This window comes from Halictus rubicundus, chromosome 7 (assembly GCF_050948215.1).
Source record: "Halictus rubicundus isolate RS-2024b chromosome 7, iyHalRubi1_principal, whole genome shotgun sequence".
Lineage (NCBI taxonomy): Eukaryota > Metazoa > Arthropoda > Insecta > Hymenoptera > Halictidae > Halictus > Halictus rubicundus.
Genome location: NC_135155.1, coordinates 3,838,708 through 3,856,567, shown reverse-complemented (window position 1 = coordinate 3,856,567; position 17,860 = coordinate 3,838,708). Strand labels below are relative to the sequence as shown.

At 41.4% G+C, this 17,860-nt stretch overlaps 1 protein-coding gene across 7 annotated transcripts in view; it reads left to right on the top strand.

Annotated features, from left to right (window-relative positions):
• The window catches only part of Fhos (Formin homology 2 domain containing), a 390,895-nt gene that overhangs the window by 17,790 nt on the left and 355,245 nt on the right, over positions 1-17,860 (top strand). For all 7 annotated transcript variants that reach the window (XR_013082596.1, XR_013082595.1, XM_076791248.1 and 4 more), the window contains exon 2: positions 16,224-16,440. Coding sequence is in view for 5 of the 7 variants with exons in the window: in XM_076791248.1 (XP_076647363.1) it covers positions 16,224-16,440 (217 nt within the window). In the remaining 2 variants the exon portion in view is untranslated. The remainder of the gene's footprint in view (positions 1-16,223; positions 16,441-17,860) is intronic.

Below are 17,860 nucleotides of genomic sequence, written 5' to 3'. Positions count from 1 at the left end.
TTATCCCCACTACCGCGGGGTAAACATAACTCGGCTCGGGTATGTCTTCTGGACGATACAGGACGTTAGCAAGACCCGTGTTGTTGACAAATATCGAGAACTCACTGTATAAGTGTTTTTGAGCAACTGTGAGTACATAACCGTTCGCTTTGTAATCTTGAGTTGAAAAGCTTAGTGAAACCCATTGAAAAACGCTCATTACGGCAAATTAAAAAGTTCTTGCGCTAAAAAGGTGGATCCAGTAGACCCGCAAAGAGTATTAGACCATAACGAACTTCAGGGAATGTAATATTGAAAATCCTATGAAAACAAGCTTGGCACCAGACGTCCCATTGAAAAGAGTCGCTTTACAGGGATCAACAACAAAAAGAAAAAAAAGGGGGGGAAAAAGCGAACAATCCAAACAAAATGTCGTTTCATCGAGCTATTGATTTTCCTAAAAAAGAAAACACAAAAGCCGCTGCTGGAAAACCTGCCCTATCGATTATATTTTGTCCACAAAAGGGTAGGAGGTTAATATTCGACGATCTCGTGCCATGCACGACGTGTACACGAATTCGTCGGGTCGGCGTCGTATTTTTTTGTCAAATCGAATTCACGCTGTGAAACGTACACAAACGCGCAAACACGAACGCAAACGCATCCGACCAATGACGCAGACGTATGAAAACCGTGGCGGAAGAACGGCGGCGTGCGAGGCATTCGAACGTCGCTGTCTTGTTAGCGACGACCAATATTTGCCGTCAGAAACGACAACAACGCGATTCGCAAACACAGCTGATCTCGCGGATCAATTGTCTGCATTGAAATCAATTTTGAGGTTCGACCCGGCTACAGGTCGGCCTATTGTGCCACGATTTGTGACGATTGTCGCCGGATGACCCAACGATTAGAAGGCCAAACTGTTATCTCGACGTTTAAGCGGCGAAAGCTTGACTTTACATCGCTTATACCTTCACTGTGCAACTTCAAAATTTTTTAAGTTTATTTAGAAATTGTTTTTGAAAGCAGTATTAGAATTCATCTGCTTTTTTGTGGAAGAAGGGAGGAAAATATTTTTAACACCTTGACTACGGCAGACTTTTGGGATGCATTTTTGTGAAAACATATTTCAATAATCAAAAAACTGAATTTCACTACATTAAAACAATATTATTTCTTTCTTTGAAACGAATTAGTATACGAATTTAATATTAACCCTTAGCACTCGAATGGTGACTGTAAGGCACCACTAAAAATTGCAGTACCATTATTCAAAATATTTTTCACATCATTACATTTGCTTGTATTTAATAAATTGCTAAACACTTCAGTATTGTACGAGTAAATTGCACCATTTTCGCATGTATGTATAACATCGAACAAAAATATATAGAAATATTCTAGGTCAGAAGAAATGTTTCGTTTTGGAGTTAAAACAGCTTCGGGTGCAAAGGGTTAATGTAAATAATAAAGCCAAACTGTGTCGAGCGCAAAGTGTCACAAACGCAAAATTTCTAAGCGCATATAGGCGCCCACAGTAGCCAAGGGGTTATAATTGACAAGAGTTTAAGACTGCGGATCTTTATGCATTTATAAAGAAATTGGCTGGAGGAAATATAAAACGGTTAAACTTCACCTTGGCAACCCAGAAAGTTTTAGCTTTGTACTATACAATCCTGTACATCTTGGCGAGAAAATGCCGAAAATCGAGGTTTTAATGCGAGGAAGTCACTGGTTCAAAAGTTATGCGTGCTTAAAGTCTTACATTGCTGTGTACTGCGACTTTCAATAACAAGGTATATCAAGTTAATTTGCCTACCTTTGAATAAGTTGCGAGATTGCGAACGTCACTTATGTGTGACGGTGTTAGCGAATGTACAAGCTGTAAAAACCATTAATCAACGTATAAAATTCCTTAGTCTGCTAATTAGGGTTATACAAAGCCCATCTTATTCAAAGATTAAATCAAGATTAATCGATGTTGCAAGTAAATTGGTACCAGTTGATCTGAGAACTGGTGGTTAAATCTGACGTTAGTGCACGAGAAGTTTCAATTCTTATCACGCAGCGGAATCACGTCCCGGGGATAGATGGTTTATCCTTATCGCTGTCTGATTCCGCTACGAGGATTTTCCTTTCGCCAGGCACGAAATACACGGCGCAACTGGAGCCAAAAGTAACTCGCGACAGAGCACGGCGCTCGGGAAATTGGCGGGACAGCGTAAATCGTTTGAGGTGCATTGCTCTCGCTGCGAAACGCTGAAATTCAAGCCGACCACTTTCTAGCCACTAACGTCTTGTTTTGATGGAACACGACACTGCGACTAGGCGCCGAGAAATTTGCAATGCACAGAGAAGCGTCTGTTGATCTTCCGCGGGGACGCCGCGCGGATGTTGATTTATCGCGGGGCTGCGCGAAACTTTTTCGCGTGCCGTACCGAACGTCAAATTGGAGGAAATGTTCATTGAAACGTGAGCGAACTGCCTGCCGGTCTTTGTATCAGGCCCTATTTTCTTAATGAAACAGAAATGACGTTTAAACCTCGCGTATTTTCCCGCCGCGCCATTGTACCGGCAACATGTTCGAATACAATGGCGAGCGCCATGTCGGAACCGCGTGTCTTCGACTCGCTTCGAAAACAAATATTGAATTTGGCGAAGGAAATGAGCGGCACAGCTATTCCCGTTACTTTCAAGACGATTTTTTGGTTATTTCGGTTGTGTCGTGAGAATGTTTAATAATTAAATAAATGTGACGCACAGCATTTTCGTGGATGCCCGCGCATCAGAGAGAATCGCAACGTTTTACTACGAATAACAGGCAGCAATTTATTTCCCGGCGACCCGACAAAAACCCGGGAAAAAACATTTCTAGAAAAACGTTCGTGCCGTTGTAAAAATCGTGAAATACATGCACGGCTGGCTATATAAACATTGCGTGTCAAATATTTAAAATTCATGGCCCGTGGAAACGACCGAACCGTGGAAGTTTAAACAAATTCATGCTTTCATAGACTCTTTTTAAACAGAACGGTCAGCTTTATCAGTCGCGGGGTCCAATGAAAATACACTGAACGTTTCGTCAAATTATATTGAAGTGCCTGTTTCCTCTTCTTTATTTGCAAATACCACGAGTGAATAAAATTAAATTTAGCAATGATCCTTTTTATCACATCGCGATATACATAGATCACTCTGGAGGTTTCATAGTAAGATCTACAAAACCTTATAGCTCTGTTTACACGATGCAGTATAGCATCTACACAATTTGCAACAGATAAATATAGAGTTTAACGCAAGCTGGCTTTCATTCTATCTTTCAAGATCTTGATTGTCCATATCAAGCTCTGCGACTGTAAACTGTCTCGTGGGTCTCGTGGTTTCAATGGCTTCTATGTTCTACTTGATGAGCGTATCGCTAACATCTTATCCAGTCGGTTGATGATTGTTTCTGTCACACTTAATAAACCCGTGGTTACGTTTATTAAATATTTTTAAGATTATTTGCGAGAATACAACGAAGGCTAAGGCTTACATCACCGTCAATGAGCCAATTACGACAAGCTCGACTGATATTTCACAGAAGAAATGATTGGAAATGTACATTGTGAATTACACAAGAATCTAAAAATTGTATTATGATGATTTAAAATCAAACAATACAATGTAAATAATTTTTAACGAAAGGCTGCATCAAAGGCATCAGTTCGACTGAAATTATAAATTGTATCGTTGTTGAAAACATCGCATGAATGGAGCTTTCATTGATCGCAAACGACCCTGGCAGACGAGGAAACCTTTTGATCGTAAGGTTCGTGTCAGGCTTTGGTTTAAGTATTACATAAAACAATCCAATCAGCCCGCGGGCAAAGTTATCGAAACAGGAAAGAGTTCTGGGCGATCGTATCGTTTTAAAAATACAATAACGACGATAAGCGTCGGTACATTGGGTTTTATAAATATCGACGATAATAAGTGCAGAGTGACGTAAAACTATCGAGGTCAGTTCGAGTGGCTTCAGCTTGACTCGAGGGATTTATGGTCATGGATTCGTTCCTGCTTCATAAAATCTATAGAGCCAAATGGCAGAAGGTCCTCGATCAAACTCGTTCCGGGTACTCCTCTAAATTGAAATACTCATTTCGTTTGTTTGTTACTCCGATCGCTTTATCGAATTGGGTCGCATTAATAACCAGGCGGAGTGTCGTTGACACTCGCATACGGACCGAAACAATTTATAACAATTTCTAGCCGCGTTGCGATCGAATTGCATATGCAAAAGAGCCAGCCGTAAATCAAAGGGGACAAGAATAAATCCTCGGGGATCACGAGATTCCTATAACAAAGGCACCCCCCCCCCTATTTTTTCCGCTAGAATATGCACACGCGAGTAAGAAACTCTAAAACACACTGCGAAAGTAAAACCGCGGCTCTCCGGTTCCCTTTGTCCACATGTTACTTTGTATTGTTTGCTCTTTTACCCCATTTCGACATTACGCTTTTCGGCTCTACAGCTTTCCAGAGTGCTTTATCCCTTTCATTTTCCCGTATTTGCTTCCTTCCGGTGTACTAGCTCTTCTTTTTCCATTTACTCTGCTCTTACATGAGGCTTCGTGTTGTGTCGGAAAATTTTCGCCCTCGAGAGCTAGATTGCCAACTATCTCTTCATCTCTGGAGTGGTCTTCCAAGTGGACAGGTCTCCGATGGTTTCCTTGCCTCTCTCTCTCTCTCTCTCTCTCTCTCTCTCTCTCTCTCTCTCTGCCCCTCGCGTGCTATACGCCATATTTGCAAACAGCCCATTCCCAGCATATGTTCCTGCAGGAATTTTCTTCTGCAGCCGTGACTTACTATTATAGTAGAAAACACGAGCCGTATCCGGAGAACAAATTCCGCTATCAAATTTCGTTGATACCGCGTTGCGATCGCTATTTTGCAAATATGCGTTTTGAATTCCTTTGACCATTGGCAACCACAGACTACACTTTTGCGCAATCCCACGGACACACCGTGCCTTTAACAACTTTAACCCCTTGACCTACGATTTACGTTCGAGAATTTTGGGCCGAAAACGTAAACAAACTCGTGCAGCCTTCGAGCCTTGTGTAATACGCTAATCGGGCCAATCGTAAATATGACGGGCGTCGCTCGTGGTACGACGGTCGCGGTTTGTAATTTGCCCCACCACAAATAGCACAGACAAGGCTCGTGATGTATTCTTATTATCTCTTCGTATCGTGATCAGTTTCAAGTTGTTCTTGGTCACATTCGCACATCGAAATTTAGTTTCATAAATTCTAGAGAAGCATCCCCACAAGATGTTTTCGCGAAAAAGATTTCGTGATGAGAGCAGTGAGAATTGAGCTAATAATTTTGCTAACGAAAGTGACAGTAGTGACGATATATGTTCTGTTCGAAGAAAATGCATGCGATTAGTTATTGATGATACTTCTGACGACGATCAACTACCAGAGCCCTGGCTTTGGAAAGAAATAAGAAATAGTCGAAAAATCTGGGACTATACGATGACTCCTGGCATAAGAGAGGCAGCCTTACGTCAATTAGGGGGAAGTAGAAGAGAATTAGATATATTTAATCTAATATTTGATGACATATTCTGGGAAAATATTGTAACCGAAACTAACCGGTATGCAGATCAAATACGAGCGAATCCACGCAGAACACGAGAAATCGACGACACTTGGTTTCCTGTAGATTCTAACGAAATTAAAAGATATTTCGCATTGTCCATAATAATGGCACAGGTAAAGAAACCAAGAATACAAATGAATTGGTCGAAGAGGGCTGTTATCGAAACGCCGATATTTAGAAAATCAATGCCTTTGGAAAGATGTCTGCAAATTACAAGGTGTTTGCATTTGGCAAACAATAATCTGGTTGCCAATACAGATAAATTGAGCAAGATTAAACCTATGATCAATTTTTTGAACCAAAAATTTAAAAAAGTATATATAATGAAAGAAGACATTGCTATTGATGAATCGCTCATGAAATTCAAGACGCGCCTATCTTATAGGCAATTTAACCCATCAAAAGGGGCAAGGTTTGGCGTTAAATTTTATAAATTGTGTGAGTCCGATTCGCGTTATTGCTATGAATTTAAAATATATACACGCCACGATAAAATAAACCGTGATGATAGCGCTTCGGAAAGTGTTGTCAAAGAGCTTTCTGAGTCAGTGTTGCACAGGGGTCACACTTTATACATAGATAACTGGTATTCTTCCCCAAAATTGTTTAGGACATTATCGTTTAATTATAAAACAAATGTAATTGGCACAGTACGTGGAAATAGGAAGCATATGCCAAAAGATTTGTGTAATGTAACATTAAAAAGGGGGGAATAAGCAATAAGAAGCTGCAACCGAATACTCGCTATAAAATGGAAAGACAAGCGAGATGTTTATATTATGACGACAAAACATGAAACAGTCGAAATGACTATACAAGGATCCAATCGTACTCCAAAACCAAATTGTATTACAGAGTACAACAAGGGAATGAATGGAATTGATCTCCGAGACCAAATATTAGCATGCTTTCCAGTGATGAGGAAATACATGAAAGGATATTATAAAATTTTTTTATCTGTTCGATATTGGTCTTTTTAATTCATACATTTTATGCAACAAAATAAATAACGGGAAGAAACAATGTTACGTTGACTATAGGATCAACATAGCCGAATCACTATTGAAGAATATGCCAAAACCGAATTATAGAGAACGAGGACAATTATCTTCCGGAGATATGCAAGCGAAGCATTGGGCTCATTTTCCAAAACACATTGACCCAACAGCATCAAAATTAAGACCGTCAAAATCTTGTAGAGTTTGCTAAAAAAATAAAAAACGTAGAGAAACAACGTGGGAGTGTAAGAAGTGCAAAATTCCCTTACATCTACCAGAATGTTTCGAATTGTATCACACCATTGCAGATTATTAATTTTGTATTACTGATTTTTGTATAAATAAACTTTTTGTAGTACTTGCATCTACCACAATTATTGCATCAGGTTGCAATTACTTATCAAATATTCCACAAATATTTATAATTTTAAGAGGACGCCGCCGCTAATATTTATATTTGGCCCGATCATCGTACTACGGGCTATGCCCGTAGTTGTAGGTTAAGGGGTTAACCCCCATTACCTCCAATCCCCAAATTTTCTAGTTTCAATAACACGAATCACAAATTAATTCATAACTAACCAAAGAAGTAGCAATCCATGACAATCATCTTTCTCCTTTTTCTCCTGAATACGTAAGAATTTATAAACTGACATCATGTTATGGCAAGTGCCTTCGTAACGATGAAGACTGTGTAGAAAAACAATTAAAAATATTTTGCAAATAAAATTTCCTTTTCTTTTCTACATAAAGACGACTGAAACTTACTTTGTGAATATGGATGCAGCAGAGGCAACACGAAACCGTTGAACAACAGAAGATATTGAGAATAATAAATGAATCCCTGGAAATTAAACTCCGGATCACTAACAGCGGAAATATCGTGGACGTTAAGTGTAACGGCGTGCAAACTTGGGAACGTCGCGGGATGAAGTGGACGGAGGATCTTGCAACTTGTAACAGATAAATGATTCAAGAACGGAACACCGGATGGAAACATTGGACGGCATTAAATATTAGAACAGGCGAAGTAGAAAACGTCATAAGACACGGTAGAAGTAATTTCTTTTACTGCTTCATCCATTATTGAAACGGACCGGCAGGATGAAAAAACAACATCCGAGCACATTATCTCTGCGAGAGTGCGTGAGATACGGTCAGATGTTCTCCTCTACTTTAAGGTTTCTTTCGTAGAAGGATTATGCAAATCTCGTGCGGACGAAAGTAGTTGAAGTCATTTTGGATTCGACAGGAAATCCTCGTTCGAAATACCTCTGATAAAATAATAGTTGCTCGTACGTTGAACGTAGAAAATATTCTAAACGCCATTTTCCTCGTATTTGACAAAGGAACAGGAACACTTATTATTTTATCAGCATTTATATTCATTAGTAGATTTTTTAATACCAGCATGGAATTATACGATAAAACATATATTTTATAAAATAATGACGACGAAGACCAAATTCATGAATGATTTTTTAAAATCGTTTACCAACGCAGTTAAATCGGCAAAAATAGCTCGCATTTTTTTAAGTAATTGACAGCAGGCGACACGTTGAAAACTAATCCAGCTATCAGCTACACATTATGTTCTTCAAATAAGAATTTCAAAATGAAAAGCTAAGAATGCAGTAGATGAACGTAACTTTGAACTGACTCTTTTTAGGAATAGCCACGAAAAGAGTAATAAATTTAAAAAATTAGAGATCATGGGAATCGTGTTGGCAACGTTTCGATGAACGATTTATCGAGAGGCCCATCGACTTCGAACGCAACTTCCGGCCGTTTATACGGTACCGGAAGTTTTCCAATTACGCGGCGAAGCCATTGCTGTTTCTTCGTCGAAGCGTTTAGTTCTTGACATTCTCTCGTCGCCACTTTCGCGGCGGTGAGGCTTTTCATTGAAAGACTTCTGGCGCCTAAATCCCAAGAAACTCCATTGAGCATCTTCGACTACCAATGGCTTGCCGTGTAACTTCCGGCTGCAATTAATTGGATATCACGCGGACGACCTATTCGACAAGAAATAATGCATCCGTAACGCAGTGCATTTGCCGAACAAAATATCGATCAATAATGAATAAACGGTGGACTTTTATGCAAACTGAAAGTTGTCTTTAATTGCAAGACATAGGAGCCTACACAACATTCAAATGATTTCAATGAGTTGAAAATAATGTATCCGTATCTGCAAGTCCATTAAATGTTTTTACTGTTCGACATTTAATCTAATTCGCAGTCTAATATTTTACTTTGTCAAACCTAGACGAAATCTGCATTCTAATTTTTGTTTATTGTTCGAATGTTAACTTCCAATCGACGTTAACATGTTTCCACTTGTTTAGAAGCCAAGCGGTGCTCGAGTTTGACCAACGCGAAACTATGTCAGCGAATTATTCTAAACTGCATTTCGCACTTCGATCGACGAACGGCGAATCGCAAATAAGATTAAGGGTTACGCAACAAGATGGGTGCGCTGCACACACCAGGAAGTGAAATTGACGCTATACATAGTTCTTGCCAAAAGTTCGTTTAGCGCGCTCGTTGTTCGCGAGTCACTTTCGACATACACGAGTCGAAATACAGAAAAAGTTGGCCGGTGTCCAACACGTGAAACGTAAAATAACAGTCGTCGGAAAAGGATTGTCGAATCTAGCTAATCGACAGTTCGTAAGACAAACACGCGCGGATACTATCGTTTCCAGTGACGATTATGCGTGGACGTTTCCTTCGAGCGAAACGACGAAGGAAAATAACCAAGAGCCGTGTGTACGGGTCGTGTGTAATTTGACGGATAATATTGTTCCAGGAAAGAAAAGAAATTCTCTTGCGGCGGCAGATAATGGAATAACGTCGAAACGAATGATAAAATTACACGCTAAACTGGTCCGCGAACCGGTTGCTTGCTCTCTCCGCTTCTTCTCCTTAAACAACAATTAAATAATACCGCGGCGGGGAGCGGCGGTTCTACACAGAGAATTGTCAAACTGCTCCGCTCGTTCCCGGGAATCCATTAAAAACCGTAAAACAGTTTCGCCGCCGAGTCTGAATTAAAAACGAAGGGAAACCCGCGTATTTTCTTTGAACGAATAATACCGCAGGAAAATTAAATTTCCTGCCTTCCGAATCCCATTTCCGCCGGTGTCCCGCGCGTCGTAAAGGGAGAGACATTACTTTCGACGTATTAATCCGCACTGCCGGAAGCTCGTTGGAATCGTCCGTAGAAATCATTTCCCGAAGACGCCGCGGAAATTCCGGATGCGCCGTTGGAACCGGCTTCCATTAAATATATGAAAAATTTCACCTTCGCGTTTTTATTTTCGGCCCGGAAACCCCCGCGGATCGAGCGGGACGCAACGAAATCTCCAAAGGGGAAAGTTACGGTTCGTTACCTTTAATGAAACCTCGGGAGACCACCGGTGCTCAAGGGGGAAATGTCGTAAAAGACATTGTCTTTTATTTCCATATTCAATGAATCCGACTGTTTTCATAAGTCGCGTTGTGTCGTATCCGCTTGGCCTTTTATGCAGCCGGAGCGTGTCGTATTTTTCCCATCTTGGTTCGAAAGTTTTCATCTGACAGAAAAATGTAGGAAATTTCATTTACTGTACTCAAATTGATAGGTACATCCATATTATACTCCCCTTATAGTGGAGAAGATAGTTAGTCGACTCCTATTGTCCTAACGATCCAGTTATCCGAATCACAAGACAGGTCTGGGCAACTTGCGGCTCGCGAGCCACAGACGACTCCTTTCCCCACTCCTGGGTCCCCCCACCAAACTCCTGCGTCTCTATACTCCTCTGCCAGTATGAATTAAGAAATTAGAGTGGGGGAACAAAGCATGAAATAGTTGAAAGTGGGGGAACCGGTACACTGGTAGTGGGAGACGTGAAGCGACAGTGGGGAAGAAGTTGCCCGGGTCTGTTCTAAGAGACGTTGGAGATTTGGACATAATATGTTGCCTCTTCTAACGACGGTGATTATTTCGACGTGTAATCGATAGTCGAAATAGACTGTTGGTTAGATTCGACGCAATAAATTCGATGAAACGCTCCTGGTAATTTGTGGATAATTTAAAACTTCAAACACCGGAGGAAAGTTTCAACGTTAAAAAGCTGCCTTTCCCTCTGGCGACTCGGTGTTCCCCAAGTAATCTCCCATTCAATAGCCGCCATATTTCCTGGTAAGAAAGCGCCGCGACGCTCCTAGCACTTCTCCTCGTAGTAATATTTCATTGAATTCAAGTTTATGATGGAATATATAATGCAATTCTAGAGGATGGAGTAAAGTTGGCGTCGGTTGATGAATTACGTTTAAGCTGGTCGACTGAGGGAGACGGATACAAGGTGCGGTGTGTTCCACCAACGAACGGGGAATAAATATAAAAGGTAGACTAATGCCAAGCAACCTGACGGTCCGTTGCGGAAGACAGCGTGCCTGTCGAGGATACAAGATAGATTAAAGTTATAAAGGGTGTCCCGAAGTTAAGCCATAGAATTGCGACCGACCTTGAACGTAAGAATATGTGAGAAATATAATGGAAGTATACGAAGAAAAATTAAATCGCTGGACCTACTGAAATTATAAAAATATCAATTCGGTTCGTCTACTTAAAATATTTAAAAAAAAACGCTTACAGGCTGTTCGATTGGAGAACGAAAGAATATGCATTATGCTTCTGAAAATCGGAAGTTTCTGATGTTTTGTCAAGCAAAATTACTTTTAGTTAGTACAGGTCGATTTGGGTTTGGGACACCTTGTATACACCATGTGTGCACGAGTACTGAAAAGGCAGATGTATAGAAACAGTCTCACGTATGACGTATGCATGCACGTTGTAATATTAAATTTGCAAGTATTTCATTACGTTGGTGCACGAAATACATATATCAGCGATTCCAACTTCTCGTGCAACTACATGACACTGAGCCGGGAACTTATTAAATGTAACTCTACGAATGAAATTATACAGTAATGAGAGAAGCACAATGAAATTTCACCGGAAAATTTATGTTTCGTTAATATAATCAACAGAGTTATAACTAACGGCGGCCGGTGTTTTCAAATAGCTTTCTCTTAATTTCCTTCACTTGCGATTCCTCAAATTTCCATGATCTTTCTCCAATATACACAGTGTTCAAATAAAACCATTCGATATTTATATAGTACACAGAACATGTTACAGTGAATGAAGAAGCTTTGGCAAACGTAGGTGGAAAGTCCAATCCTGCTCGAGATAAAACCAGTTTTTGGTATCATGATCGAGTGACGAGAGTTTTTCTTTTTCTGCTAGATTAATTTTTCTAGTGACTCGGTACAGATTTCGATGATACATTATAAACCGGCAGGGCATTAACGTCATTTGACAACTCGAAATCGGTGGTGCTCCTTCATTCTGCGTAGCTCGTGACAACTGGTCGCACATCGTAACTTATAATAATGCGACAAGTCGACGGAGGTTAAATCAGACTGACACTCTTCAATTAGGCGGCTTCCCCTTGAGCTGGGTATCATGACGCATCAGGCGCCCACATCCTCATCAGCAACTCTAAGATTGCGAGCATCTCATACAAATACCCTCCTGCTTTGTTATTGTTTAAATACTTAATTCAGATCGTCCCCCCTCTGGGACAGGTTGCATAAATTCTTTTCTATTGACACGTACATGAAAAACTGCAACAGAAGGCTAAAGTTTAAAGCTGTTTAAAAAATATATCACTTTAAAAGATCAACAGAGGGGCACAGATTGTTACTTTACAATTAGAAAACAATTTGAAATGCAATTTAACATGGTTTTTAATCATCTGCTCAATTACAATCAGTGAACTACTCTCAACTGTTAAGATCGCGTCAGGAAAATTTTAGTTTCTTACAAAATTGCTCGGCAATTTTAAAACTGAAACGGCGGTTCTATAATTAACTGAATCAAACAATGAAAATAGTGTCAAACGGATGTGTGGAAAAGCACCAAGAACTTTAGGTCACAAATGCCTCTGGAAGCGTTAGATTCCGAGACCGGGGGACGGCACTTCGCGAAATTTAAATATTAAACAAATTTGCAGAACTGGGAGAAGCGGCGGAGAAGTTTTACCGTGGCTGGCAAACGTTCCGTGCTCGTGGTTCCCCGCTTTACTTCGCGATCATCCAGTAAACCACTGTAAAGCCGATAATGGACGTCGTAACAGGTTCTCATTCGACTTCTTGGCAAACCTTTGCCTTCTGAATTTAGCCAAAGACCACCGCGGCTGCATGCCAAGATGTTTATGGTGACTTCTTCAACTAATATCGAGTCTCGCCACCGAATGGAGAACCGGGACGCATTTTAATGTAACTAATGAACCAGGGGAACCGATGGCGAACTCGAACCTCTAATTAACAAAGCCGAACCGATAGAGATTTTAAAGGTATCCGTACAATGTCGTAGGAAGTCGTTTTCATGTAATTCGAATTAGCGGGATTGGAATCTCTTTCTTCTCGTTGAAAAACTAATCTAGAAATAAAGCACTTTCTAAATGTCCTGCGAAACTTCCAAACTTTTCCAGATGTGGGAGGAGGAAAAATGAAAGAGACTTTTACTTACGTTTATAATCACTAGACTGCGGATCTTTGTGCAAAATAAAAATTAATTTAGAGTTCCTTTCTTTCTTCAACGATGGGGACGTCCAGATCCCATTTATGTAGTTTCTACAAAAACACGCGTTTGCGCAAGAATGCTAATAGAAATGGAATAAATGATGAGAGAATACAGTGGTGAGTTCACGATCATTGCATCTTCGGTGTATCTCGAAGCCCGGGCAAATATGAATTCTTGTCCGTGCTTCAAAGTGAAAACGATTCATCACGCTGTCGCTGGTAGCAATAAGCCGCGGAAGCTTCCAGAAAGCAGGAACGACGGGGAATTACAAACGACCCAAGGACGCGCGGTAAGCCGCCATTTTCATTTGCATCAGTCTATTTGGTAACCCGGCGGATACGTGAACATTTTCTGGAGACCTTAACGTGGAACGAGAACGGAGCACGAACGACGTTTGAATGGATATTCGAAGGCGATGATACATTGCGACGCGAAATGATAGTTTCCTTTTTAGGGGAGCAATTTTTCATAAAAATCGGACGATCGAAGATGCGCGGAGATAAAGGGTGTACAAGGCAAAAGAGACGGTGCAAAAAGTTTCGCAACGACTGGACTGCAAAAAGCGACGGATCGATATGAATGGTCTTTGTGACCACGGACGACATAAAATGGGGGCGAAACAATCGTCCCCGGCCAATTTATCCGAGATCAATGAGCGATAAATCGATATTCACCTGGCGACGACTAATTCGTCAGAGCAGTCGTTCCTTTCTCGCTCGGGAACCGTAAGGGAGGGTGTCTCCACCCTCGATTTAACGCCCGGCTCTCGATATTTTGTCGTCGCGCCGAAAAGCTTTTCATTGGGCTTGTCGAATTGAAAGCAGCTCGACCGGGAAATCTTTCGATATTGCTTTATCGCCCATAAAAATGGCTGTTTACTGCCTCACCGTCTCACCCGCTCCACGTCTCTTTTATCGATAGATAAATCGTCCGACGGCCACCGCAATCTATTCACTCTTGATGCGAGTTTTCCCACCGATGCCGACCATTGTTTCGGCTGTGTCTCTTTATATCTGTCTTTCCAATAATCGAATTCTCGCGGATGGAAGATTATGTTCTTAGAAACTCTAGCTTCTCAAAAAGATCCGTGCCGTCTGGTCCAGTTTTTAAAAAGTGTCCGAATATAGAAGCGTTAGCGAAGCTTCTGAATTCTGTGCTCCAACTATTAAAATGATTAGAACTACTGAATAAATGATTAGGGGGCAGCCTATTTGTCAGGGGAGAAGAATCACTGACGCGTGATCATCGCCTCGAGCTGCGCATAAGAAGTCGAGGGACCGACATCGCCGCCATTGAGAAACCACGTTTTCGCGAGTGAAAAGAGTTCGGACGCGATAATGGGCCGGATATAAACGAGTCGAGAGGACTTATCGTTTCCGGCCCCCTTTCGGCGTTTCCGCTGAAAGGAATCGCTTTAACAGTCTTAAGGAGCGTCTCTCGTAATTCCATTATCACCCTGAATGGCATTAGCATAATAACGAAGGGCACTTTTTAAAAGTTTGAACACGGAGGACCCACGCTTCCGTGATGGATCTCGCTTTAACGCGACAGCGCAGGACGCCAAAAGCTTTACAGTGTAATTGACTTCAAATTGAAATTATGGTTGTTCGGCCGGCGGCGCGTGACGTTTGATCGAATCTGGGCAAATAAACCTTCAGGGGAGGAGGTGATTAATTTCAAGTTTTATTGAAATATTTTTGGATTTACTTAACTTCGTGGTTATAGTTTATTTTATTCAGTTGAATCGATACTACGGACCAGCAAAGTTTCGAATCGCCTTTCGCGAGCATCATCTGTACATACAAACAGCGAACAGAATAATCACGGGAATGAAAAATTTAATAATTCGAGGAAAAGCAACGTTCTATTTGCTTCACCCAGTATATATAAGAGAGAAACAGGAAGGTTATTACTCCCGGCGAGGTCGCGCCGTCTATTTCGAGCTTAGGGCAACTCGCCAAACTTATGTTAATTGTACGAATTATCATTTCTAGGCCTCAGCCGTCCGCAGATGATGCATCTTGTCCTCATCCGGATTTTACGAAAGTATCTCTCTCGCTCTCAGCGCCCCTTCCTTCTAATTATTTCCGTTGGTATGCGTAACCAGCCGCGGTAGCCAGATATAAAATTATCGGTCAAATTAGACTTAGACTCCCTTGCAAAATTATAGCCTCCTTATTGCAGCTATACTCTACAGAAATATAAATAAACTGTCCACGAGTAGGTCAGTCCCGTAGGAGTTCCGAGCTTCAGTTTCATTAACCCATTTGCATCATAAAGAAATATGAAAAGAAGGCCTTTATCGCCAAACTTGTTTTTATTATTATATTTAAGTACAAAAATGACTACATGTAAAAGAACTTCATATTTCAGCATTATAAGAAAAAATCAGAATTACTACTTTCATCTCCAACAACACCCTCCATTTCTATTTTTGAGCTAACGAATAATGATAGTGACCAGGAAAATTGAGCGTACGCATACGGCTCCGGTGATAGAGACCAGGAAAATTGAGCGTATATATACGCTAATGATGCAAATGGGTTAATTTCGAGGAAACCGGATTAATTTCGACAACTTGGTCAGCGTTACAATGATAGTCCCGCGTCTCTCTTCGTCGCCACGTCGTCATGGGTTTTGAGGTTCGATCCGAAAGTACTTGGAAAGTTAAATAAATATTCCAACAGCGGGGACGCGTATAAATCTTCCGCGAAAAAAAGTTGCTCGCGCGTGTGCCACAATGGCCGATCTCGATTGGTAATTTCACTCGGTGACCGATACGAGGTTCGTCGGGGTCCGATTGTTCTGCGGTTCGCGGAACAACGGCCGAGCGGAGGACGTTTCCGGCACGCACTCGCTCGCCGCGGATCAACTTGGACCGATCGACGTCCGAGTAACGGTTCTCCGATCGCGAGGAATCGGCGACTGATCCCTGGTCGTTTCGTGGTTCGCAGGGTGACACCGGTGCTTACCGATCCAGAACCGGCATCGCCTCGAGCACTTTCGGGAGAACCGCTGCCGCGGGAACCAATCTGCCCAGCTGCAGAACCAGCTACTCGACCATCGGTTCCACTTCCAGCCGGCTGCCCACGAAGGACAGGGTTTCCACCTATGGAAACGCCTTTTTGAAGAAGGACAAGACTGACGAGAAACCTTCCTTCAAGTATTCCGGTAAGTCGTTAAAATTAATAAGGGGTCATCAAATAACAGATACGAGGGTGGTCTGAAAAGTTTCCGACCTAACAAAGATATAAGACATTTTTTCCACAAAATTATTTTTATTTCTCTACATAGTCTCCTTGTAAGTGTATACACTTCTCCCAGCGATGCTCCCATCTCTCCAGCCCTTCCAAATAGTACTTGTCTTCTTTCTCTGCAAAATAACTATTTACAAAGGTGATGGCTTCCTCATTTGATGAAAATCTCTGTCCTCCGAGTGCAACTTTTAACTTGGGGAACAAAAAGAAGTCGCTTGGAGCTAGATCTGGTGAGTAAGGTGGGTGATCAAGCAGTTCAAACCGTAATTCGTGGATTTTTCCCATGGCAATCGTTGAGGTGTGAGACGGCGCATTGTCTTGGTGGAACAAGATTTTTTTTCTGCCAGTGTGGCCGTTTTTCCGCAATTTCTGCCTTCAGCCTGTCAAGTAATGATGCGTAGTATGCTCCTGTAATGGTTTTCCCTTTTTGAAGATAATCAATAAAGATAACTCCACGACTGTCCCAGAAAACAGTCGCCATCACTTTCCCAGCCGAAGGAACAGCCTTTGCCTTTTTTGGCGCCGATTCCCCATAAGCAGTCCACTGTTTTGACTGCATTTTTGATTCGGGAGTGTAATGGTGTATCCAAGTTTCATCAACAGTAATTAGCCGGCGCCAAAACTCTGATTTATTGCGCCTAAATTGCGCCAAAAGAGCGAAAGAAATGTTCATTCGAACATGTTGCTGATCCCACGTGAGCAAACGCGGCACCCAACGCGCAGACAGCTTTCTCATGCCTAAATCTTCATTCAATATGTGACAAACACGTTCTTTGGATATATTAATGGCCTCTTCTATCTCTCTAACTTTAATTCGACGGTTGTCTAGCACCATTTGGTGAATTTTAGCGATGTTATCGTCACTGGTTGCAGTTTTTGGGCGTCCCGAACGTTCATCGTCACTCAAGCTGGCACGGCCACGTTTAAATTCAAACGCTGGCCAAAATTTTACGGTGGTAAATGATAGTGCAGAGTTCCCGTATACAGCGTCTAACTCTTCTGTGATTTGCGTAGGCGTATTACCTTTCAAAAATAAATATTTAATCACAGCTCGATACTCGAGTTTTCCCATTTTCACAAAAACACTCACAGCAACTTACTCGAAACGACTGTTAAACAATAACTGAGCGTCCGAAATGGCTGAAATTTTGATGAGTACCTGTCAAAGGTTGAGTACCTGTTGAGATCGAAAACTTTCCAGACCACCCTCGTATACACGTTTTAATTGAAATGGAAATATAACGGTGTAAGATATCAATGTAACTATTTTTAGTCTTCATTTAGTCTTAAAAATAATTTCCTTTAAATGACCGCCTCAGCATTGCGAGAGATTA